This window comes from Perognathus longimembris, chromosome 8 (genome assembly GCF_023159225.1).
Source record: "Perognathus longimembris pacificus isolate PPM17 chromosome 8, ASM2315922v1, whole genome shotgun sequence".
NCBI classification, from domain to species: Eukaryota; Metazoa; Chordata; class Mammalia; order Rodentia; family Heteromyidae; genus Perognathus; species Perognathus longimembris.
In genome coordinates, this window is record NC_063168.1 from 57,126,939 (window position 1) to 57,153,142 (window position 26,204).

The 26,204-nt window shown below is 40.8% G+C and overlaps 1 protein-coding gene and 1 long non-coding RNA gene across 3 annotated transcripts in view; both read right to left on the minus strand.

Moving 5' to 3' along the window:
- The window catches only part of Spast (spastin), a 55,680-nt gene that overhangs the window by 18,513 nt on the left and 10,963 nt on the right, over positions 1-26,204 (minus strand). For both annotated transcript variants that reach the window (XM_048353180.1, XM_048353179.1), the window contains exons 3-12: positions 24,592-24,675; positions 13,595-13,690; positions 8,273-8,460; positions 7,090-7,223; positions 6,745-6,838; positions 5,418-5,492; positions 4,626-4,697; positions 1,749-1,824; positions 1,179-1,270; positions 970-1,049 (exon numbers count right to left, since the gene is read on the minus strand). In XM_048353180.1, the coding sequence (XP_048209137.1) occupies positions 970-1,049; positions 1,179-1,270; positions 1,749-1,824; positions 4,626-4,697; positions 5,418-5,492; positions 6,745-6,838; positions 7,090-7,223; positions 8,273-8,460; positions 13,595-13,690; positions 24,592-24,675 (991 nt within the window). The remainder of the gene's footprint in view (positions 1-969; positions 1,050-1,178; positions 1,271-1,748; positions 1,825-4,625; positions 4,698-5,417; positions 5,493-6,744; positions 6,839-7,089; positions 7,224-8,272; positions 8,461-13,594; positions 13,691-24,591; positions 24,676-26,204) is intronic.
- LOC125356582 lies at positions 16,697-19,315 on the minus strand. The gene is made up of 3 exons (XR_007211931.1): positions 19,101-19,315; positions 17,009-17,423; positions 16,697-16,714 (listed from the first exon to the last, which is right to left on the minus strand). It is a non-coding gene; the product is annotated as an uncharacterized LOC125356582 (long non-coding RNA).

Here is a 26,204-nt window from a genome sequence, read left to right on the forward strand (position 1 = left end):
TATCCCCAGCCCGCATTTCTTGTACTGTTTGTTACCTCGTCCCTCATTCCCCCCTTCCCCTTTCCCTTTCCCCCCATGAGGTGTTCAGTTCATTTACATCAAACAGTTTTGCAAGTAGTGCTTTTGTAGTTGTTTGTCTTTTTATACCCTGTGTCTCTCAATTTTGGTATTCCCTTTCAATTTCCTAGTTCTAATACCAGTACAGACGAAGAAAAACCTATAAACTTAATAAAAGATCACATCTGAGTGGCTTAGGCAAGAAGATACTGAGTTCAAACTAGACTGGACTATGTAGCAAGTCCTCGTTCTCAAGAACTGAAAAACTCAAAAAATGAAAAAGATCAAATCTCAGGAAACATTAACATAGACCAATCAACATTTTTGAAGAGACTAGACTTTAATGGTTGAAAAATTCTATGCAGTAAAATATTTTTTAAAAATCAAATTAATCCATAAGGTTAAAAAAAAAAAGTTTGGGGGCTGGGAATGTAGCCTAGAGGTAGAATGTTTGCCTAGCATGCATGAAACTCTGGGTTAGATTTCCCAGCACTGGGGCTGGGAATATGGCCTAGTGGTAAAGTGCTTGCCTGGTGTACAAGAAGCCCTGGGTTCGATTCCTCAGCACCACATATATAGAAAAAGCCAGAAGTGGTGCTGTGGCTCAAGTAGTAGAGTGCTAGCCTTGAGTAAAAAGAAGCCAGGGATAGTGCTCAGGCACAGAGTTCCAGCCCCAAGACAAAAAAAACAAAGTTTGGATTCAAATTTCTAATTTCAGCATCCAATTCTAAACACAATGGAGCAATATCACAAATTCCTTGTGCCTAACCCTCTAAATTACTTAGTTGGTAACAAGATGAGAATATAGCATAGGAAGGAAAATAATTTAGTCTTAAAAATGAATGTAAATGAAATAAGATGTAGAAGATGAACATGGTCATCAATATATGTGTTTCATGTGAACTGCCCTACCTGAGAACAGCCTCATCCAGCTCTTGTGGTCTATTAGTTGCACCCATTACAAGTACTCTGTCATCACCAGCAGATTGTACCTACAAGGCAAAAAGGGTTGTCAGTACTTTTTAGACAAAGCAATGAAAAGAAAAATCTGTATTTATAATAATATGGTGCTTAGAAAAACATATACTAAAATAGTGCTATAATGAAAATACATTACTTACACCATCAAATTCTATTAGGAATTCTGTTTTCAGACGTCTACTAGCATCATGTTCTCCTTCTCTTCTTTCACACAAAAGACTATCAACTTCATCTACAGGAAATACAAGGGAAAATAATTAAAAAGCAATCTAGATGAGTCATTTTATGATTAATTTAGCTGGATACTTGGGTTATTAATTTAGTGGGTGCTATTGAATTTATTATAAGTTATACTTTATTTAAACTCCTTTCTTTGAAACTTTTTGTCATACTTAAGAAAAGGATATTTTACAAATATTCAACAAATATCATTATAAAACATATTCTCAGCTGGGCACCAGTGGCTCATGCCTACAGTCCTAGCTACTCAGTAGGCTGAGATTTGAGGATTGCAGTTCAGCCAGCCCAGGACAGCAAAGCCCGGGACAGGAAAGTCCATGAGACTCTTATCTCCAATTAACCACCAAAAAACTGGAAGTGGCACTTGGCTAAAGCGGTAGAGTGCAAGCCCTGAGGTGAAGAGCTCAGGGACAGTGCGTATGCCCAGAGTACAAGCTCCACGACCAACAAAAACAAAAACATATTCTTACCTATAAAAATGATAGAAGGTTGAAGTTCTCGGGCCACCGCAAAAAGAGCTCTCACCAATTTCTCTCCTTCTCCCATCTACATAAAGCATTAAGTACTATTACACATAAAATACAATATTATCCCAGTTTTCGAAAGATTCATGATTTTGCCACTCAAATTTTAAATGTCGACTTTTATGACAGATTCCTAGTCTAGAACCTAGCAACTAAATTTTTGTCACTAGTATGAAGTAGGCTTACTAGGGGTGGTATAACAGAACAGTATTTTTTTTTTTTTTTTTTTTGGCCAGTCCTGGGGCTTGGACTAAGGGCTTGAGCACTGTCCCTGGCTTCTTCTTGCTCAAGGCTAGCACTCTGCCACTTGAGCCACAGCGCCACTTCTGGCCATTTTCTGTATATGTGGTGCTGGGGAATCGAACCTAGGGCCTCATGTATACGAGCAAGCACTCTTGCCACTAGGCCATATCCCCACGCCAGAACAGTATTTTTTAAAAATTTATTATTATTTTTTTTTGGCCAGTCCTGGGGCTTGGACTCAGGACCTGAGCACTGTCCCTGGCTTCTTTTTGCTCAAGGCTAGCACTCTGCCACTTGAGCCACAGCGCCACTTGTGGCCGTTTTCTGTATATGTGGTGCTGGGGAATCGAACCTAGGGCCTCATGTATACGAGGCAAGCACTCTTGCCACTAGGCCATATCCCCAGCCCCAGAACAGTATTTTTTAAAAATTTATTATTATTATTTTTTGGCCAGTCCTGGGGCTTGGACTCAGGACCTGAGCACTGTCCCTGGCTTCTTTTTGCTCAAGGCTAGCACTCTGCCACTTGAGCCACAGCGCCACTTGTGGCCGTTTTCTGTATATGTGGTACTGGTGAATTGAACCCAGGGCTTCATGTGTAGGAGGCAAGCACTCTTGCCACTAGGCCATATCCCCAGCCCCCAGAACAGTATTTTAGAAAATAGACCGAATTATACTTTTACACAGCCTGTTTAGTTCTTTTGAAAAGGAAATATTGCTGGGCATGGTGGCTCACACCTGTAATCCCAGCTACTGAGGAGGCTGAGATCTGAAGACTGTGGTTCAAAATCAGCTAGGGAAGGAAAATCAATGCGACTATTACCTCCAATTAATCACATTATGAGCTGTAAACGGGGAAGGGGGAAGGTTGGAGAAAAATGAGGGAGGAGGTAACAAGTTGGAGAAGAAATGTACTCATTGCCTTACATATGAAACTGTAACCTCTCTGTACATCACTTTATTTGTCAAATAATTAAATTTTTTTTAAAAAAGCTGTAAGTGGCACTATGGCTCAAGTGGTAGAGTGCTAGCCTTAACAAAAGGAGCTCAGAGGGCTGGGGATATGGCCTCGTGGCAAGAGTGCTTGCCTCGTATACATGAGGTCCTGGGTTCAATTCCCCAGCACCACATATATGGAAAATGGCTAGAAGTGGCACTGTGGCTCAAGTGGCAGAGTGCTAGCCTTGGGCAAAAAGAAGCCAGGGACAGTGCTCAGGCCCTGAGTACAAGACCCAGGACTGGACCAAAAATAAATAAATAAATAAATAAAGGAGCTCAGGGAGAGCACCCAGACTAAGCCCAAGACCAGCAAAAACAAATAAATAAATAGATAGGTAAATAGTAAATGTTAGGGCTGAAGGCATGGTTCAAACAGTAAACCATTGCCTAGCAAGCATGAAGTCCTGAGTTAAATATTCAGCATTGCAAATGTAAAAATAAATAAAAGAAATCCTTAAGGACAGATAATAAGCTGGCCCCTGGTGGTGGCTGATGTCTGTAATCCTAACTACTATGACATGAGGATTGTGATTAGAAGCCAACTTGGGCAGCAAAGTCCATGAGACTCTTGTCTTCAATTAACCACCAAAAAAGTGGTAGAGCATCCTCACTGTGAGAAAAGTTAAGAGAGCATCCTGGCCTTGAGTTCAAGTCCCTGTAGAGCAACAAAAAAATCCTTCAAAACCTGGAATGGAAGTGTGGCTTAAGTGGTAAAGTAATAGCCTTGAGCTAAAAAGCTAAAGTAGAGTACCCAAGCCCTAAATTCAAACCCCAGTTCCAGCAGTATACACACACACACACACACACACATACACACACACACACACACACACAAGAAATAGGTTTTTGTAGATGATCAAAGTAAACTGAATTTATTAAGGTTGATCTAATACAACTGGGTTCTTAAAAACTGTGCTAAGGGCTGGGAATATGGCCTAGTGGCAAGAGTGCTTGCCTTGTATACATGAAGCCCTGGGTTCGATTCTCCAGCACCACATATACAGAAAACGGCCAGAAGTGGCTCTGTGGCTCAAGAGGCAGAGTGCTGCCCTTGAGCAAAAAGAAGCCAGGGACAGTGCTCAGTTCCTAAGTCCAAGCCCCAGAACTGGCAAAAAAAAAAAAAAAGTGGTAATTTGAACATAGAGAAAGATATGCCTATAGGAATGTCATATGAAGATAAGAGATCATTAAAGCATGAAAAATGTCAAAACTGCCAATAAACTACCAAAAGAAACAAGGACAAAGATTTGTAACATATTCTTTCATCGCTTTCAGAGGAATTAACTCTGCTATCACGTTCATCTTGGATATCTACCATCCTAAATCTGTAAGGTAATACATTTTAAATCATTTATCTATCTAAGTTATAATATATAGTTATGCAGACTCAGCAAACTAATAGTATTTTACAATAGATACAATTTAAAGAATCTAACAAATGCAAATAACTGTACCTTGAGGACTGGTATATATTATATGTAAATATTAGATAAAATAATTTCATAATTATCACTTATATTTAAGATAGTAATATTTGGACAGTAACTTAATATATGGCAATACTGAGAAAAGAATACTCACATATTTTGAAGTTAAGCTTGCAGCACTTATGTTAAAAAAGGTTGCATTAGATTCTGCAGCTACTGCTTTGGCCTTTTAAAATCAGAAAAAAAAATGTTAGTCCAATATTCTACTTAAAAAGATAGTCACATTTGATCAATCTAGACACTGGAATGGATTCTCTAGAAATGTAAAGTATGATACAATTCCAACATGAGGCAATATTCCTCTTAGCTATGAAGAAAGGTCCTCAGGAATGTTTCTATTTTCTCATTTTCTAAGAGAGCTGGGGCAGAGGGGACTATTTTCTTAGATATAGGAAGATAAATGACCAGAGAAAGATAAAACAACTAAGTAAAAAAAATATTCTTTTTTTAAAATCTAGATTCTTAAACAATGCAGAGATATAGGTATCTAGATCCTGGTTTAAAACAAAAACCAAAACCAAAGCCTGGCAACTGGTGTCTCACGCCGGTAATACTAACTACTCAGGATGCTGATATCTGAGAATCATGGTTCAACACCATCCCAGGAAGACAAATTTAAGAGGCTCTTATTTCCAATTAACTAGCAAAAAGACAGAAGAGCTACCTTTGATACAAAAAAAAAAAAAAAGCAAAGCGAGAGCATGAGCCCTGAGTTGAAGCCACAGTACCAAGACAGACAGACAGACACACACACACACACACACGAAACTTAAGGACATATTACATAGCAAAAGCAATAAATAATACACTCAAGAGTCAAAGATTGATGTTTTCATATTTTCACTAGTATATCTCAATAGAAATCTCAGTTGAAGAGAATTCTTACCAGCATTGTCTTCCCATTTCCAGGTGGACCAAAGAGTAACAATCCTCTTGCAGGAGCTCTAAGCCCTGTAAACAACTTTAAAAAATATGCATCAATTCGCAACTATGATTAAGGAGAAAGTGTTTTCAATATTCAGGATTATGTACTATCTAAGAACAACAATCTCTCTGTGACAGCCTACCAGACAGCTTAAAGGGGAATATGTAGTCTGGCATTGGTGACTAATGCCTATAATCCTAGCTACTCAGGAGGCTGAGATCTGAAGATTGCGGTTCAAAGCCAGCCAGGACAGAGACTCTTATAATCAATTAACCATCAAAAAACTAGAAGTGGGGCTGGGGATATAGCCTAGTGGCAAGAGTGCCTGCCTTGGATATACGAGGCCCTAGGTTCGATTCCCCAGCACCACATATACAGAAAACGGCCAGAAGCGGCGCTGTGGCTCAAGTGGCAGAGTGCTAGCCTTGAGCGGGAAGAAGCCAGGGACAGTGCTCAGGCCCTGAGTCCAAGGCCCAGGACTGGCCAAAAAAAAAAAAAAAAAAAAAACTAGAAGTGGAGCCATGGCTCAAGTAGTACAGTACAACCAGCCTCGAGTAAAAAAGCTAAGGGACAGCATCTAATAAGCCCTGAGTTCAAGCCCCTATAACACTAGCACAAAAACTTTCATATACAGCTCAAGATAGCCTGGATTTACCATTAGCCCAAAGTGGCTTCAATTTCAAGAACGTCTTGTTTAGGCCTTGAAAGTACAGTGTAATGCCTGACTTTAATGTCTTCTTGTTTTGTTTTTTGCCAGTCCTGGGGCTTGAACTCAGGGCCTGAGCACTGTCCCTGACTTCTTTTTGCTCAAGGCTAGCACTTTACCACTTGAGCCACAGTGCCAACTTCCGGCTTTTTCTATGCATATGGTGCTGAGGAATCGAACCCAGGGCTTTACCACTAGGCCATATTCCCAACCCCTTTAATGTCTTTTTAAACCAGTAAGTTTATCTTCTTTTATGCTGGTCATGGAGCTTGAACTCAGGGCCTGGGCACCATCCCCAAGCCTCTTGGTGGTCATGGCTAGCACTTGACCGTTTAAGCCACAGCATCACTTTTGGCTTTTTCTGAGTAGTTTACTGGAGATTAAGAGTGTCATGAACTTTTCTTCCCTGGATGGCTTTGAACCCCGATCCTCAGATTTCAGCCTCTTGAGCAGCTAGGGCTACAGATGTGAGCCACCAGCCCCAGGCTAAGTTTATCTTATATTAATTATTCAAATATTTCTTTACTACTACAATGAATTTAGTAGTGGACAGTATTTTAGTAAAATAAGTGAAGTCTTTACCTCAGGTCTTAGAGAAGGAAGAATAACAATTTCTTGTAACGCCTGTTTTGCCAATTCTTGACCAGCTATATCATCAAATTTAACAGCTGTTCCACTAAGAAACAGAATCTCAGTTGAATTCACAACAGAAATATGGTTCAGTTATTACAATATGATATATAAGCCATTTGAAATATAGCCATTTTCATGCTGTGATATTCATTTTATTAGCAAAATTTTCTACATTTATAATTAAAAACTATCCAACTTCATGTAAACATGGCATTATACACATTCCACTTATGATACATTTTAAGTAAAATTTTGGAATAAAAACTATGAAACAGTTTAGAAAGCAAAACTTACTTGTCCACAATGTCATTCATTATGAGGTTAGCAAGATTGCTATCCACATTCCTAAAGTTTTTCAAGTCTTTCTTTTTTCGAGCAGCAGTTGTAGGAGTGGAAGGTTTATTTGTTTTATTTGTTTTTGGAATACCCTTAAAAGATACAAAATTTGAATTTAAAATATAGTTTATCACTACTTATTTATTAATCTTAATATCTGTAGAATTCAAGCTTTAAAAATAAGGGAAAGATGTAAAGCTCCAAATATATTTATCCCAAGGTAAAAGTATATTAATGACAGTACTACATATGACACGAAGTTAGTTTACAGAGCTTTGATGCAGAGATTCAGTTAGTATAAAGAAAAGGGCCCTATGACGATGCATATAACGTTAGGATTTTTTTTGCCAGTCCTAGGCTTTGAACTCAGGGCCTAGGCACTGTCCCTGAGCTTTTTTGCTCAAGGCTTGAGCTCTATCACTTGAACCACAACTCCACTTCCAGAATCTCATGAACTTTTCTGCCCAGGCTACTCAGATCTCAGCCTCTTGAGTATCTAGGATTACAGGCATGAGACCCTAGCACCCAGTTCACACGTATAATTCTGATCTTTCTTGGAACTGTGACAAAACTCTAGGTATGTTTAACGTTATAAAATTTATATAAGCTGAAATAATTTACAATTATACTTACAGCATCATTAAATACACTGGGCAAGTAAGCAATATAAAATTACTAATTAGGTCCAAAGAAATGAAATGAAATTTGCTTTTTTAGAACAAGTGGCCTTTTTGTAGAAACTTATCCATTTTCTGAAAAATTATTAAAAAAAAACAAAAACCAAAAAATTGATAGTTGCCAGAGACCAATGGCTCATGCCTATAACCCTGCCTACTGAAGAGCTTGGGACCTGAGAATCTTGTTTTGATGCTAGCCCAAGCAGGAAAGCCAGAGAGACTCTTATCGCCAATTAAATACAACAACAACAACAACAACAAAAAAGCCAGAAGTGGAGCTGTGACTCAAGTACTAAGTAGAGTACCAGCCTTAAACAAAAATGCTCAGACAGTACCCAGGCCCTGATTTAAACACACATATGCGTGCACACACACACACACAGAACTAATGAATTTGAGCAAGTATAAATATAAAATGTTCTATTTGCAAAGGCACAGAAATTATAGTCTATGTCCCAGAATACCTTATGAGTGGCAGCTGCAGGACCAGGTCCTTGTCTTGCTCCAGAAACAGTGGATAAACCACTACAACTAGGTGCTCTCTGATGACCCGAAAGACCTGTAGATCCACTTTTCATGGTTGTTTTTGATCGAGGCAGTGAATTACTAGTATGTGTTAAGGGATCTTTTCTTTTTGGAACAGCTCCACTTTCTACAAAGGCAAAGGTAAATTCAATGTGAATAGAAAATTAGGGCCATAAGTTTAAAAAGTACTAGTAAACTAAAGCAAATTTGTAAAACCAAGCTAATAATCTTTTAAAATTCAGAAATACTTCAAACTAAGATTTCAACTAGAATATATATCAGGCTGTTTCAGGACCTGTTCAAGGGTTCTCTAGGTTATGAGTATTAGGATTTCCTCTTCCTGATACCCACTCTACTTTTCTTATATAAACAAAAGTACTTGTAAGGATGGGTGCCAGATGCTCATGCCTATAATCCTAGCTACTCAAGAAGTTGAGATCTAAGGATCATGGTTCAAAGCTAACTCAGGCAGGTTAAGTCTGTGAGACTCTTTTTTTGTTTTTTGCCAGTCCTGGGCCTTGAACTCAGGGCCTGAGCACTGTCCCTGGCTTCTTTTTGCTCAAGGCTAGAACTCTGCCACTTGAGCCACAGCGCCACCTCTGGCCGTTTTCTATATATGTGGTGCTGGGGAATCGAACCCAGGGCTTCATGTATCCGAGGCAGGCACTCTTGCCACTAGGCCACATTCCCAGCCCTCTGTGAGACTCTTATCACCAATAAATCACCAACTAAAGCTTCAAGTAGAATTGTGGTTCAAGTGGTAGAGCCCTAGCTTTGAGTAAAAAAACCTCAAGGGGGCTGGGAATATGGCCTAGTGGCAAGAGTGCTTGTGTCGTATACATGAGGCCCTGGGTTCGATTCCTCAGCACCACATATACAGAAAATGGCCAGAAGTGGCGCTGTGGCTCAAGTGGCAGAGTGCTAGCCTTGAGCAAAAAAGAAGCCAGGGACAGTGCTCAGGTCCTGAGTTCACGGCCTAGGACTGGCAAAAAAAAAAAAAAACCTCAAGGACAGTGCTTAGGTCTTGAGTTCAACAACATATGCATACAGGAAAAAAATGTATCTTGACATTTGGCTCTAAAGTTTAAAAAATATGAAAGAGAATGAAAGCACACAACTTGTATCTACTAAAACGTTTCAATTTTTTATATTTAATTAAATTTTTTTCTTGGTCAGTGCTGGGGGCTTGAACTCAGGACCTGGATACTGTCCCTGAGCTTTTCTGCTCACAGATTTTCCTGCCTGATCTGGCATCAAACCATGACACTCTCAGATCTCAACCTCCTAAGTAGCTAGGATTTTAATTGTGAGCCACTGGGGCCTGGCCAAAAGAGGTTTAAAAATGAGCAAACTTATTTATGAAGTGTGTTTGTCTGTGTGTGTGTGTGTGTGTGTGTGTGTGTGTGTGTGTGTGTGTGTGTGTGTGTTCAGGCACCATTCTGATGTGTTCACAGGCCGTTCTGCACAGAAGTAAACTTCACCTTGTTAGGTTCCTTTTGAGTATGTGTCCTCATTTCTACGTGACACCCTAATATCCTGAGATATCTCAAGCAACAGGGAGCTCATCCAGGATCTTTCACATGTCGCTCAAAGAAATCCAGAAAGCCCATCCTTAGAAGATGTGTCCTGCTGTCCTGCTATGGTAGCCTCCAGATTGGGCTAAACCAGCATTCCCTCACAGCTGACAAAGAACCAACACAAACACACACACACGTGTGTGCATGCGAAGCTTGTACTTTATTGCTTCTGACATCATGCTTTACCTTATGCCTTACCTCAGGTATAGAAACTAGATCCACCCACAACAGACTGAAACTTCTTTAACGATTGAATAAGGAAATAAAGCCGTGTCTGTGGACAAGCTACTAGCTGGAGATGAGATTGTAGTTATCAGGACATTGGCCTTTCAGGGTTAAGACAGGAAGTAATTTGCCTGGTGTAAGGGTTCCGTAATTAGAACAAACTAGTACCCTATTTGTTTGGGGCACAATCAACTCCTGGGGGAGCAAAGATGCCAATCTCTAGAAGATAAATAAACTAGCTTCCAAAGAATTCATTTTTCCCTTGTATAATTTTAGCATAAAAGTGATGACTTTCAAAAATGTATGATGCTATGGCTTTTAATATGTATTTTATTTGTTGCATATATGTGTATGTATGTATATATGCCTTTTCTATAACATTATTCTAAGTTAAAATGTTATTGTCTTGTGATATTCTTCTATATAAACTACAGGATTTTTTTGGGCCCGTCTTGGGGCTTGGACCCAGGGCCTGAGCACTGTCCCTGGCTCCTTTTTTGCTTAAGGCTAGCACTCTACCACTTGAGCCATAGCGCCACTTCCAGCTTTTTCTGTTTATGTGGTGCTGAGGAATAGAACCCAGGGCTTCATGCATGTTAGGCAAGCACTCTACCACTAAGCCACATTCCTAATCCTAAACTATAGGATTTGAATGAAACAAGATCTCTCTATGTTTGCAGCCCAGGCTGCTCTTGAACGTGTGGTCCATCTGCCTTAGTCTCCCCAGTGCTTGGATTATAGCATGGACCACATGCCTCATTATTTGTAAGATATGAATTGGAGGGAGTTAGGATTACAGGCATGAGCCACCAGTGCCTAGCTCAAATTGTTTTAAAAGTATTTTGATCAACATTTATATATAATATACAAGAAAACAGATATGCAATGAAAACTGGCATATTAAAATTTATACTGGCTGGATGCTGGTGGTTTAGGCCTATAATCCTAGCAACTCAGGAGGCTGAAATCTGAGGACTACAGTTTGAAGCCAGCCAGGGCAGGTAAATCTGCCAATTAACCACCAAAAAAGCCAGAAGTGGAGCTAGAGCAATAGAGCTTGAGCACAAAAGCTCACAGACAGCCAAAGTCTAAATTCTAACTTCAAGCTCCTAAACCAGCATGCATGCATACACACACACACACACACACACACACACACACACACACACACACACACTTATACTGAACATCAACTCCAATACAGGGGTAGTGGGTGAAATGAAGTGGGAGAATTCAACCTCAAGATTCCTGGGGTGAAAAAGGAAGGATGACTTACTAAAGATAATAAATGGAAGCTCAAAAAAGAAAGAATAGCAGATATTTGCTAAAATATACACCCGAATAACATTGGGAAACATTGTAAAAGTTTATTTTGTCATTGATTTAACAAGGAAGAATAAACTGGTAAGTCAAAAAAAAAATATAACAAGGGCTGGGGATATGGCCTAGTGGCAAGAGTGCTTGTCTCGTATACATGAGGCCCTGGGTTCAATTCCCCAGCACCACATATGCAGAAAATGGCCAGAAGTGGCGCTGTGGCTCAAGTGGCAGAGTGCTAGCCTTGAGCAAAAAAAAAAAAAAAAAAAAAAAAAAAGAAGTCAGGGACAGTGCTTAGGCCCTGAGTCCAAGCCCCAGGACTGGCCAAAAAAAAAAAAAAAAAAAAAAAAGTAACAAGCTAACATTTATCTTAAATTTTTTTTACAAGCTTCCCTCTCTTTCCTCTCCTTTCCCTTCCCTTCCTATTCTCTGTTCAATCTTTCTCTCTTTCTCCTTTCTCTCTCTCGGCTATATTCTCTCTGCACACCTCCATTTCATGCAGGGCCAGCAGTCTGCTCTCCTCCTAATAAACTCTCTTCTGCCTGAACAACAACATGGAGGTCTCCTTCCTCCAAACCTTACATATGGTGCACAGGCCAGAAAGGGATAGTGTCAGGAGATGATGGATTGGATACCTCTTGTCTTTCTCAGTCCACCTCCTGAACACCCTCCATAGACCAGAACTGCTGAAGGAGCCCCATGTCAGACTTTTTGCCTTTACCATAGCTGGCTTCACCACACCATCTCCTTTCTAAGTCTAGTGAATAACTTCTGTCTACAGGCCCTCTGTTTGTCTTTTTCAATATGGTATCACGCCAAAGGGACCACATTGCTATGGCACTTTTGGTAAGGCTCTTTTCCTTTCAGGGATGCCTGAATTGAGAATTCAACTCTCAGCCAGAGAGACTTCGGGAGGATAGGGATACCTTCTTCCTGGTGTCTCTTTCTCTGTACTTACCAGACTCTCCTCCTCCCTTGTGTTTCTTATTATTATGTTCTCTAGATGTCCGTTCACTCAAGGACTCCATAAAGCCAAAACACCTTTTTATTGCCAATTTCTACCAATGCAAAGGAAAATGGCCAGAGGTTCTACAGATTCAAGCTTTCTTTTTTCTCCTCACTTGTCCTGTTTCTCTCCTGTCCCTTCCATTCCAGCTAACAGCCCTCTGGCTTGTGCCCTTTGTAGTGAGATGCAGGAACCCCCTCTGGGTTTCCTCTGGAAGGCTAGCCATCCCTTCCTTTCTGTTTGTCTGTCCGCTTTTTGTCTGCTTGCTTGCTTATTCAACAAAGCTCCACCAAGTTTTCTTTTCTTTTTCTTTTTTGGCTGGTCCTGGGGCTTTAACTCTGGGCCTGGGCACTATCCCTGAGTTGTTTTTTGCTGAGGCAAGTACTCTGCCACTTAAGTCACAACACCACTTCCTCTTTTTTGAGTAGTTTACTGGAGATAAGAGTCTCACAGGTTTCAAAGCCCGGGCTGGCTTTGAACCACAATCCTCAGATCTCACTCAGCCTTCTGGATAGCTAGGATTACAGGCGTGAGCCACCAGTGCTCGGACCACCACATTTTCTTTAAAAAGCAAAAACAGGGCTGGGGAGATGGCCTAGTGGCAAGAGTGCTCGCCTCGTATACATGAAGCCCTGCGTTCAATTCCCCAGCACCACATATACAGAAAACAGCCAGAAGTGGCGCTGCGGCTCAAGTAGCAGAGTGCTAGCCTTGAGCAAAAAGAAGCCAGGGACAGTGCTCAGGCCCTGAGTTCAAGCCCCAGGACTGGCAAAAAAAAAAAAGCAAAAACAAAACTTTCACAAAAAACTTAAAACATAAAAAGAATAATTCAAGCTCCATGACTGACAAAAAATAAATTAAAATAAAAGAATATTTTAATCATCCAAGGAAGGCATACTCACACTATATAATTTTAAAATTGGAGGTTGTAAAACATGGAAACAAAATGTTTACAATAGGTATACCTTATATGTTACATGCTCATATACTTAGATTTGATACTTTATTTCCAACACAGTCCTATAAACACAAAATGCAGATCTTTCTTTATAAAGCTAAATCGATATTTTCAGGTTATGTATGACTCTAATTTGCATGCAAGCTTTATTATTTTTGGTTAGTTAACCTAAACGTACCTGACTGGAGATGTCCATTTCGGCATGTCAAGCTAGTGCTGTCATTATAGACATCCGTTTGTGACTTGGAAAATTGCAAAACTGGTTGCAGCTTCTCTATGCAACAGAGGGAGTTAGGAAAAAAAAAAAGAACAAAATAAACAAAAAGAAAAAAATATAATGAACAAATAAAATATTCATGTAAAACTGAAAAATTATTCAGGTGTTACAAAACTGTTATGTGATGATTTTCTGCATTTTATAAAGCATCTTTAAAATATAATAAAATCTCACACATGAAAAAATCTCATGAAAATTCTGCACTTACATTAAGTATCTTTAAAAATAGTTAGTAAAAACTCAAGCATGTAAACAGCAACAGAAATATTATGTTTTAAGATATACATTAAGGGACTAGGAATGTGGCTTAGTGCTTGCCTAGCATGCATGAAGCCCTAGGTTCAATTCCTCAGTACATAAACAGAAAAAGCCAGAAGTGGTGCTGTGGCTGCTCAAGTGGTAGAGCACTAGCCTTTAGCACAGAGAGGCTCGGGGACAGAGCCCAGGTCCTGAGTTCAAGTCCTAGGTCCTGAGTTCAAGGACTGGCAATAACACACACACACACACACACACACACAGCTTAAAAATATGCCTTAGATAGGTTCATTACTAGAGACTGATATCACTATTATTACCAGAAAATATTTACTGAATAACTGATATGACCAAATCACTAGAGATAAAAATATGGACATGATTTCTATCATCTATAAACCTTTTAAATGTGATAGGCTACTTGGAACACAATGATACCTTTTAAAACATAGGCTGAGGATGTAGTTTGAAAATAGAACACTTGCCTAGCATGTAGAAAAGTTTGATCCCCAGAACCAAAAAGTATCAACAAAAACAAACAGTACTACATATAATAAAAAAAGAAAAAAAAAAAGCTTTCAAAAGGCTTTACGGAGCTGTGTGCAAGAATGTGACTACCATTTGAAAGATTAAAAAGAGGACATATTAGAACCGGGTGCTGGTGGCTCATGCCTGTAATACTAGCTATCCAGGAGGCTAAGATCTGACAATTGAGGCTTAAAGCCAGTTCAAACAGGAAGGTCCATGAGACTCTTTTCACAAATAAATTGCCAAACAAGCCAGAAGTAGAGCAGTGGCTCAAGTAGTAGAGCACTAGGCCTGAGCCAAAGAAGCTCAGGGACAGCTCCAAGGCTCTGAGTTCAAGCCCTAGGATTGGCAAGAAGACAAACAAACCAAAAAATGTATTAGGACAGAAACAATTAAGATAGCACAGAAAGAATATTATGACATTTAGCTACACTAACATAAATCAGGCAAAAGACAAAGGTAACTGAATAAGAGTAGAATAAGCATTTTTGTATAGTGTCCTCCCATTGATTTAAACACATATGTATATTGTACACATGAAGATTCTCTATAAGAAGGGCCCAGAGAAACTGGTAATGCAGCTGCGTCTTAGGAGAGGACCTGGGTTGCTGGGGCACAATATCAGATGGATGCTAGTCATACTTGGCTATTTTAAAACTTTGTGGCATGTACTCTACAATCCACTTTTTCAGTCCTTTTAGTCTTGTTTCAATCTTATTCTCATTTCAAATAACAAAAGCTGTCCAATGATTTGTTTCAGTAATTCTGGCACACAAGGCACAGAGGGGGAAAGTCTGTCCTTGACATTCTACATTCCTGGCTGCACACCCCTCCTGCACCTAAATTCACCTGTATGTATGCTAGCAGATATATCTTCTGCTCCACTACTGACTAGTTACATGGCCTTGGTTTACCCTGTTTACCCAGCATCTCAAGGATTAAATAAATGAACATGAAGTACATGCAGTTTGTGCCTTATCCATAATAAAACTCAATTTTATTTTATTTTGGTGAAATATTGAAAACACAAGTTTCCTTTTCTGTACTAGCAAGTCAATGAACACATGTTAAAAACCTGTCATAGCATCTGGGAGGGTAGCTCAGTGGTAGCATCTGTGTTTATTACTATGTGTGGTTAAGGCCCTGGGTTCAATCCTTAGCACCAGAAAAAAATGAAGAAAAATAAGCAGCACATACATACTCTCTGAAACCTTTATTTCTAAGGTCAGACAAGCAGGCGCCATGCTTGGTTTATGGTACAACAATACATGCCTTTGGGACAGGTTAAATAGCAGCTACTCTTTTTATACAAAGCACAAAGTACTGAACAGCTTTTGTTTCCTAGACCTGGCTGATACAATATACCTTGAAGTTTTTTCTTTTTTTTTTAGCTAAGAGGTAGGTCATCTGTTTTTTCCTCAATAGTACTCTTTAAATTGCCATACTGAGGCACAACTTGTGCGAGCAAAAGTATGTTAGAAAAAAATACTGTAAATACCTTCTTTTAACACTCCTTTTAATTAAATGTAACAAAAAGCGCATAGAAAATTCATTAGATGGGAAAGATATATTAAAATATTTGGTCACTGGGAATAAAAGTAAGCATTTGGTGAGTACTAGTGGCTACGAGGATCACGGTTCAAAGCCAGCCTGAGCAAAGCAGTCAGTGATACTTTCATCTCCAATTAACCACCAGAATACTGAAAGTGGAGCTGTGGCTCCAAGTGGTACAGAGCTAGCCTTAAGCAAAAGAGCTTAGGGACAGAGCCCAGCCCCTGGGTTCAAGTTCCACAACTGCAAAAAAAAAAAAGTTAGCATTTATCTGTAGGTACACAGAATTTAGATTTTTTTTTGTGTGTTGTGGTACTGGGACTTGAACTCAAGGCCTTGTGCTCCTCACTTAGCTTTTTTTTTGGTCAGTTCTGGGCCTTGGACTCAGGGCCTGAGCACTGTCCCTGGCTTCTTCCCGCTCAAGGCTAGCACTCTGCCACTTGAGCCACAGCGCCGCTTCTGGCCGTTTTCTGTATATGTGGTGCTGGGGAATTGAACCTAGGGCCTCGTGTATCCGAGGCAGGCACTCTTGCCACTAGGCTATATCCCCAGCCCTCACTTAGCTTTTTTGATAAGGCTGATACACTGCCACTGACCCACACACCACTTCTGCTTTTCGCTGGTTTATTGAAGATGAGTACCTCTGGATGTCTGTCTGGGCTTGTTTTTGAACCAGGAGGCTCAGATCTCAGTCTCCTGAGGAGCTAAGATTACAGGTATGAGCCACCAGTGCCCAGTGAATTTAGATTTACATGTGTACGTGTACACACACACACACACACACACACACACACACACACACACACACACCAATAGTAATCTGCTATTATGACCCTGTTCCTATTCATTTCCTGTTCATATGAAGTACACAGCACAGGATAGAGCATAGTGGTAGAGCAAGAGCATCTGCTTCATATGCGTGAGACCTTAAGTTCAATCCTTACTATATCAAAAAGTAAACGATTTAACCTGTATAGACACATCAGTGATGTTAATTAAAACTTAACCTTACTTTTTTACTGCCTCATATTCAACCACCACACAACCACCTGAATGATTACTTAAACAGAAAAATCTTACCATAGACTTCTTCTACTTCAAATTTTTCAGTGGCTTCCAACTGCTCACAGATTAGATCTCATACTCACAGATTAGATCTCATACTCCTTCATATGTCAAACCAGGCCATCCTTGATTTGCCTCTTCTGTCACACTTAAGCAGATCCCTACTTCAATTGTCTATCAGCATGCTCACCTTACCCAAGTTTTTGTCCCAACCTTTGCTTCCTTCTGATATGTCTTTTCTGAATGCTTTAATAACTCTCACTTGTCTTTGTAAACCAGTATGTACTACTACACTTCAGGGTTTCACATCTTCAAGAAAGCTTTCTCAGACCTCCCATGCTCATGGGTAGGCAGAATCAATATAGTGAAAATGGCCATATTGGCCAAATTGTTATACAAATTCAATGCAATACCTATCAAAATCCCAGCCACATTCTTCACTGAAATAGAGAAACCAATCCATAAATTCATATGGAACAGCAAAAAACCTAGAATAGCCAAAGCAATTCTAGGCAAAAAAAGCAGTGCAGGAGGTATCACAATACCTGACTTCAAGCTCTACTACAAGGCCATCATAACAAAAACAGCATGGTATTGGTATAAAAACAGATCAGAAGACCAATGGATTAGAACTGAAGACCCAGAAATAAAACCGCACTCTTACAGCCAACTGATATTCGACAAAGGAGCTAAAGACATACAACGGAATAAACATAGCCTCTTCAACTACTGGTGCTGGGAGAACTGGGCAGCCATATGCAGAAAACTCAAAGTAGACCCAAGCCTATCACCATGCACCAAGATCAACTCAAAATGGATCAAGGACCTCAACATCAGACCTGAATCCTTGAAACTACTGAAGGACAGAGTAGGAAAGACACTAGAACTTATAGGCACAGGAAGGAACTTCCTGAATAGAGTCCCAGGGGCACAACAAATAGGGGAAAGACTGGACAAATGGGACTACTACAAATTAAAAAGTTTCTGCACAGCTAAGGACATAGCCACCAAAATAGAAAGACAGCCAACGATATGGGAAAGGATATTTACCAGCACAGCAACAGACAAAGGCCTGATATCTGTCATCTACAGAGAACTCAAAAAACTAAGCCCCTCCAAGCCCAATAAACCTATTAGGAAATGGGCAAAAGAGCTAAAGAGAGACTTCACAAGAGAAGATATAAAAATGGCAAAGAAACATATGAGGAAATGCTCAACATCCCTGCTAGTAAAGGAAATGCAAATAAAAACAACCCTGAAATACCACCTCACCCCAGTTAGAATGGCCTATACTCTGAACTCAGGAAACAACAAATGCTGGAGGGGCTGTGGGGAAAGAGGAACCCTTCTCCATTGTTGGTGGGAGTGCAAATTAGTACAACCACTTTGGAGAACAGTATGGAAGTTTCTCAAAAAGCTCAATATAGACCTACCCTATGACCCAGCCATACCACTCCTAGGCATCTATCCTAAACAGCAAAATCCAAGATATCAAAAAGGCATTTGTACTTCCATGTTTATCGCGGCACAATTCACAATAGCTAAAATATGGAAACAACCCAGATGCCCCTCCACAGACGAATGGATCCAAAAAATATGGTACTTATACACAATGGAATACTACATAGCGATTAGGAATGGTGAAATACTGTTATTCGCAGGGAAATGGTCAGAACTCGAACAAATAATGTTGAGTGAGACAAGCCTAGAACACAGAAAACAAAGGGGCATGATCTCCCTGATATATGACTGTTAACAAAGGGAGATGGAGAGACAGTAGAGACCAAGTCTGTGAATACTGTATATGTTCTTGATACATTGTATATTGCATATATGTCAACCTGACCTAGACAAGGGATAGAAAAACAGGTCGTAAGATATCATAAGAAATGTACACACTGCCCTACTATGTAACTGCACCCTCTTTGCACAACACCTTGTAAAAAAATTTATGTCCAATTAATAAAAAAAAAGGGAGAAAGAAAAAAAAAAGAAAGCTTTCTCATACACCTATATTACCACTCCTACAAAATATTCATTCGCATGCTTCCACCTTGAAGTGATAATTATCTATTTCTACGTCTGTTTCTCCCAAGATAAAATGAGATCCTTAAACAGAACATTTTATCCAACTTTATCAGTAAATCTATTGGTTCTCAAAAATCATAAACCAATCACTTATCTTTTTTCAAGCAACACAGAAACCCGAGTAATCCTCCTCCTCCTCCTCCTTCTTCTTTTTGTTGTTATTGGTCTTAGGGCTTGAACTCTGGGCCTGGGCATTGTCCCTAAGCTCTTCAGCTTAAGGCTAGCACCCTACCACTTGAGCCACAGCGCCACTTTCGGTTTTCTGGTGGTTAATTGGAGATAAGAGTCTCAGGGACTTTCCAGCCCAGGGTAGCTTTGAACCTCAATCCTCAGATCTCAGCCTCTTGAGTAGCTAGGATTACAGGCATGAGCCACCAATGCTGGAGTGAGTGATCTTTCTAAAACTCAAGTCTGGTGACATCACTCCTGCCCTAAAACCTCTGACAACTGCTCCCCACTTCACAGGTATGAAGCTTAAACCTTCATGCTGACCTATATAGCCCTACATATTGTAACAGCTTCTAACCCACTTATAGCCTCTAATAAAGTTTCCTTGCTGAGTCACACTGACTTCTTTGCTGCTTCATAAACATACAATATGTTTTCATAAGGCTTCATATTGGTTCTTCTGCACATTCTCCCAGATACCTTCACATCTAACTCAAATTCACTAACAGGATATTCTAATCATTCTGTTTTAAACTAAAAACTCAACCCACCTGTAGGTCCACTACTAATGTTCTTTATTCAGTAGTTTAGTATCCCTAATATGCCGCATAAATAATCTATTTATTCAGTAACTTTGCCATCTTGGGGCTTGAACTCTGGGCTTGTCAACTGTGTCTTAGCTTTTTTTTTTTTTCATTTTGCCAGTCCCAGGGCTTGAACTCAGGGCCTGAGCACTGTCCCTGGCTTATTTTTGTTCAAGGCTAGCACTCTACCACTTGAGCCACAGTGCTACTTCTGGCTTTCTCTATATATGTGGTACTTAGGAATTGAATCCAGGGCTTCACATATGGGAGGCAAGCACATTACCACTATGCCATATTCCCAGCCCCGGACTTAGCTTTTGTATTCAAGGCTAGCACTCTATACTTGAGTAGCTCCATTCCTGGCTGTATGTATGTGGTTAATTGGACATATAAGAGTCTGGCTGGGGGCTGGGGATATAGCCTAGTGGCAAGAGTGCCTGCCTCGGATACACGAGGCCCTAGGTTCGATTCCCCAGCACCACATATACAGAAAACGGCCAGAAGCGGCGCTGTGGCTCAAGTGGCAGAGTGCTAGCCTTGAGCGGGAAGAAGCCAGGGACAGTGCTCAGGCCCTGAGTCCAAGGCCCAGGACTGGCAAAAAAAAAAAAAAAAAAAAAAAAAAAAGTCTGGCTGGAGATAAGAGATAGACTGGCTGGATTCAAACCAGAATCCTCAGATCTCATCTCCCGGGTAGCTAGAATTATAGGCATGAGCTATCAGCACTTAGCAATATAAATTACTTTTTATGCTTATTATCTACTGTCGTTCTCCTGGTAGAAAATTTAATATAGAGAGGAGGGATCTTTGTATCTCAAGTGCCTGCAACAGTATCTACTGTAAGGTTATCATCAAATAAATAAATATTTAATTAGGTAATAAATTCCATGTATATTCCTTGTCACAGTACCCAGCATAAAGTAAGGATGGATTAAACCAATGATGAATGAAGTTAAACTTTCAAAGAAATAAAATAGCCGGGCACTGGTGGCTCATGCCTGTAATCCTAGCTACTCAGGAGGCTGAGATATGAGGATCACAGGTCAAAGCCAGCCCAGGCAGGAAAATTCATGAGAATCTTATCTCCCACTAACCACAAAAACCAGAAGTAGCACTGTGGTTCCTGTTAGGTCCTCTCCCTGAGGGGCTACATGTAGATGCCCCCACCTCATTAAGTCTCCACCCAATTACCTGGGTAACCTGCAGACCTGGAGACAGTTACCTCCCCTTTCCCTGAGGTCACATCCTAATCCACCTGGCCACACCCCTTGCCCCTGCCCTAGATATAAGGCAGAGCGTGCGTGGGCTCCCTCGCGCGCTCTCGCGCTCTGTCGCTCTGTCTCTCTCTCTCTCTCTCTCTCTCTCTCTCTCTCTCTCTCTCTCGCTCACTCACTCACTCTCACACGTGCTCTCTCTCTCTCTCTCTGCCTGAATACCGCGTGGTGTTCTCCTTTACTGGCTACCTACTTTAAAAACCTAACAGTTCCTCGTGGTAGAGCACTAGCACTGAGTGAAAAAACTCAGGGACAGAGTCCAGGCCCTGAGGTCCAGCCCCAGGACTGACAAAAAAATAAAACAAAAACTTCCCAGCAATATCAAAATGCTGATGCCAAATTATCTTATCTAAAACAGATTTTATGGTTGAGTTATAACCATGATAGGTGACTATCACTGAACTCCAGGTAAATAAGTGTGTGTGAACGATCCTTCCTCCTTTGTCTTTTGTTTGTTTTGTTTGCCAGTCCTGGGGCTTGAACTCAGGGCCTGAGCACTGTCCCTGGCTTCTTTTTGCTCAAGGCTTGCACTCTACCTCTTGAGCCACAGCGCCACTTCTAGCTTTTTTCTATATAAGTGGTGCTGAGGAATATAATAACCCAGGGCTTCAAGTATATGAGGCGAACACTTTACCACTAGGCCATATTCCCAGCCCCCCTCCTTTGTCTTTTGGAGATAGCCTTGCTCTATAGCCACAGGCTGTCCTCTAAAGCTCAATTCTCTTGCTTTAACAATGCAAATGCTGAGATCCCAGGCATGTGTCACTATATCTACCTCTTCTCATCACTGCCAGAAAGGCTGTACATATTCAAAGCATTTTCTATGTAGGTACTCCCAAAATGGTTCTCTACATTCTACATCCTAATTAGATACCTATCTGGCAACAAATTTCCGAAAGCTGATTTTTTTAAGAGGTAGTAGGGCACCAATGGCTCATGCCTTCAACCCTAGTTACTCAGAAGGCTGAGATGTGAGGATCACAGTTTAAAGCTAGCCTGTGTGGTAAAGCCTGTGAGACTCTTAACTCCAATTATCAAAAAAATCACAAATGGAGCTATGGCGCTAAATGGGAGAGCACTAGCATTGAGCACAAAAGTTCAGGGATAGTGCCTAGGCCCTGAGTTCAAGCACTAGGCCTGACACCAGAAAAAAAAAAAAGAAAAAAGAGGTAGGGATTCTTGCTATGTTTCTTGGACTTGCTCCTCATTTCTGGGCTCAGAAAATTCTGCTGCTTTGCTTTCCCAGGCATCAGCGACTGCAGGTATGCACTATCACACTGGCTCAAAAGCTGCTTTTTAAACAGCACATGCTATACAAATACGTTTTCCTATGCATTTGTGTGCAAATCTTTAAATGTCCACTTTTGAGGAAAAAATACATAGCAGTCTCAAAACTTCCAGAATATTAATGCTTTTCATTTTATAGATTTTAATGTACTAATATTTAACATCATGGGGATTATATATCTTGTTTTCATTTTCTCTTCTATTAAGGCAAATAAACAAAAACACAGATGCCAGTGTCTTATGCCTACAATCCTAGCTACTCAGGCGGCTGAGACCTGAAGGACTGAGGTTCAAAGGCAGCTTGGCCAGAAAAGCCCATGAAACTCTCTCTCTCAAATAACTAGCAAGATGTCAGACTTAAGAGATAGCTCAAGGGCTGGGAATATGGCCTAGTGGCAAGAGCGCTTGCCTCCTACTCATGAAGCTCTCAGTTCGATTCCCCAGCACCACATATATGGAAAACGGTCAGCAGGGGCGCTGTGGCTCAGGTGGCAGAGTGCTAGCCTTGAGCAGGAAGAAGCCAGGGACAGTGCTCAGGCCCTGAGTCCAAGGCCCAGGACTGGCCAAAAAAAAAAAAAAAAAAAGAGATAGCTCAAGTAGCAAAGTGCTAACTTGAGCAAGCTGAACAAAAAGATCATGCCATGAGTGCAGATGTTGGCATTGGGAGGGGAAAAGGAGAAAAAACAAAAAGTCACATTCAAAAACAAGTCTGGGGCTGAGAATATGGCCTAGTGGCAAGAGTGCTTGCATCATATACATGAAGCCCTGGGTTCAATTCCCCAGCACCACATATATAGAAAACGGCCAGAAGTGGCGCTGTGGCTGAAGTGGCAGAGTGCTAGCCTTGAGCAAAAAGAAGCCAGAGACAGTGCTCAGGCCCAGAGTCCGAGGCCCAGGACTGGCCAAAAAAAACACACAAAAAAACAAGTCTGTAGGGCTGGGAACATGGCCTTGTGGTAGAGTGCTTGCCTTGCATACATGAAGCCCTGGGCTTGATCCCTTAGCACCACATATATAGAAAAAGCCAGAAGTGGCGCTGTGGCTCAAGTGGTAGAGCACTAGCCTTGAGCACAAAGAGTCTCAGGGATAGTACTTAGGACCACAAATGACAAAGCAAAAACAAACAAATAAAAAAACAAAAAACCCACACAGAAAGTACCTATTAAGCCAATTGATTGTATCATTACAATCATTGATAGGCAGATAAACCTGAAGTTTAAGACCACATAGTGAGACTCTCAAGAAAAGAAAAAGAGCCAGTATCTCATGCCTGTAACACTAGCTACTCAGGAGGCTGAGATCTGAAGATCGCGGTTCAAAGCCAACCCAGGCAGGAATGCCTGTGAGACTCTTATCTCCAATTGAGCCACTGTGGTTCAAAGTGGTAGAGCACTAGCCTTGAGCTCTTCAGCTCAAGTGCCCAGGCTCAGAGTTCAAGCCCATGACCGACAAAAACACACACAAAACGGAAGGGAGGGAGGGAGGGAGGGAGGGAGGGAGGAAGGAAGGAAGGAAGGAAGGAAGGAAGGGTAGCTGGGTGCCAGCAGATCACTTCTGTAATCCTAGCTACTCAGGAGGCTGACATCTGAGGATTGAGGTTCAAAGCAACTCCTGGCAGGAAAGTCTATGAGACTTTTACCTCCAATTAACCACAAAAAAAAAAAAAAAAAATCTAGAAACGGAGCTGTGGCTCAAGTGGTAAAGTGCTAGCTAGCTTTGAGCAAAAAGAAACCTCAGAGACAGTGGGATGGAGGTGGCTCACACTTGTACTCCTAGCTATTCAAGAGGCTGAGATTTGAGGGATGCAGTTTCAAGCCAGTCAGTTCAGGAAAGTCCTCAAGACTCTTTATCTCCATTTAACTATCAAAAAGAAAAAAAAGCTTGAAAGGGAGCTATGGCTGAAGTGGTAGAGCACTAGCCTTGAGTAAAAAAAGCTCAGTGACAGTACCCACATACCCATGCACTGAGTTCAAAAAAGAAAGAGAGAAAGAAAAAAGCAAGAGCCCAAATAATTAATTTACTTCTATCTAAAACTTAAGATATGTCATACATACATTTCAAGTATATCTAATATCCAATCATACAATACATTAATTGATACCTAGAAGTTGTAAGCGATCTTTAGCCATAACCAAATTAGTCATCATTTTAGCTTGAAGGCGTCTGGCTCTTTCACACTGTTCACCTAAAAGAACAAAGGAACAATTAATTAAAATATCTAATTTCCCTATTAGCATTTTTTCAAATAAAGTATTACTCCAACTGCTTTCATAGAGAGTCAATATCTTTATGAAGAAATTAATAGGGGGCAGGGGAATATTTCAAGTAGTGCAGCACTTGTCTAACAAGTACAAAGCTCTGTGTTCAGTTTCCAGTACTGTGAAAAAATATCCATATACATAAATATTATTTTCACTAGGTATGGGAGCACACACCTGTAATTCTAAAACTCAGAAGACAGGTAGACTAGGCTACATAGTGAATTCACGTCAGCTTAGGATACAGAAAAGTCTGTCTCAAAAGAAAAATTATTTTCAAATAATTTCTACTGAAAACAAAACAAAAGTTAAAAAGGGGGGAGGGGAAAACCACAAAAAAACAAGACAAAAAAAGCCAACAAAAAACAAAGCCAAGTGCAGGTAGCTCATACCTGGAATCCTAGTTACTCAGGAGTTGAGAGCTAATAATGATCACAGTTCAAGGTCAGCCTGGGAAGATAAATCTGAGACTCTTAGCTCCAATTTAACCAACAAAATGCCCAAACTGGAGGTGTGGCTCAAGTGGTTGAGTGCCAGCCAAGAGCACATGGCTTTTGGCCAAGCAAAAGTGTAAGCTTCAAGCCCCACTATCATAACAAAAAACAAAATAAACAACAACAACAACAAGGGCTGGGGATATGGCCTAGTGGCAAGAGAGCTTGCCTCGTATACATGAGGCCCTGGGTTCGATTCCCCAGCACCACATATACAGAAAACGGCCACAAGTGGCGCTGTGGCTCAAGTGGCAGAGTGCTAGCCTTGAGCAAAAAGAAGCCAGGGACAGTGCTCAGACCCTGAGTCCAAGGCCCCGGACTGGCCAAAAACAAAAAAAAACACCCCAGAGACAGTGCCAGGCGCCAGGCATGGTAGTATGCCTGTAATATCAGCACTTGGGAAGCTAAGGCAAGAGGAGTTTGAGTAGAAGGTCAACATGGGAAACACCCTGAGTTCAAGAGTAGACTGGCAGGGTGCTGGTGGCTCATACCTATAATCCTAGCTACTCAGGAGGCTAAAATTTGAGGATCATGGTTCAAAACCAGCTAGGGAAGAAAAGTCCTCTTAAAATTCTTTTTTTTTTTTTTTTTGCCAGTTCTGGGCCTTGGACTCAGGGCCTGAGCACTGTCCCTGGCTTCTTTTTGCTCAAGGCTAGCACTCTGCCACTTGAGCCACAGCGCCACTTCTGGCCATTTTCTGTATATGTGGTGCTGGGGAATTGAACCCAGGGCTTCAAGTATACGAGGCAAGCACTCTTGCCACTAGGCCATATCCCCAGCCCGTCTTAAAACTCTTATCTCCAATTAACTACTCAAAAAACCAGAAGTAGGGCTGTGGCTAAAGTGGTAGAGGTCAGGGACAGAGCCTTGACCCTAAGTTCAAGACCCATGACCAACAAAAACAAAAACAAAAAGAAACAAAAAAGTAGCCTGGACTAGAAAATGAGACACTATCTCAAAAC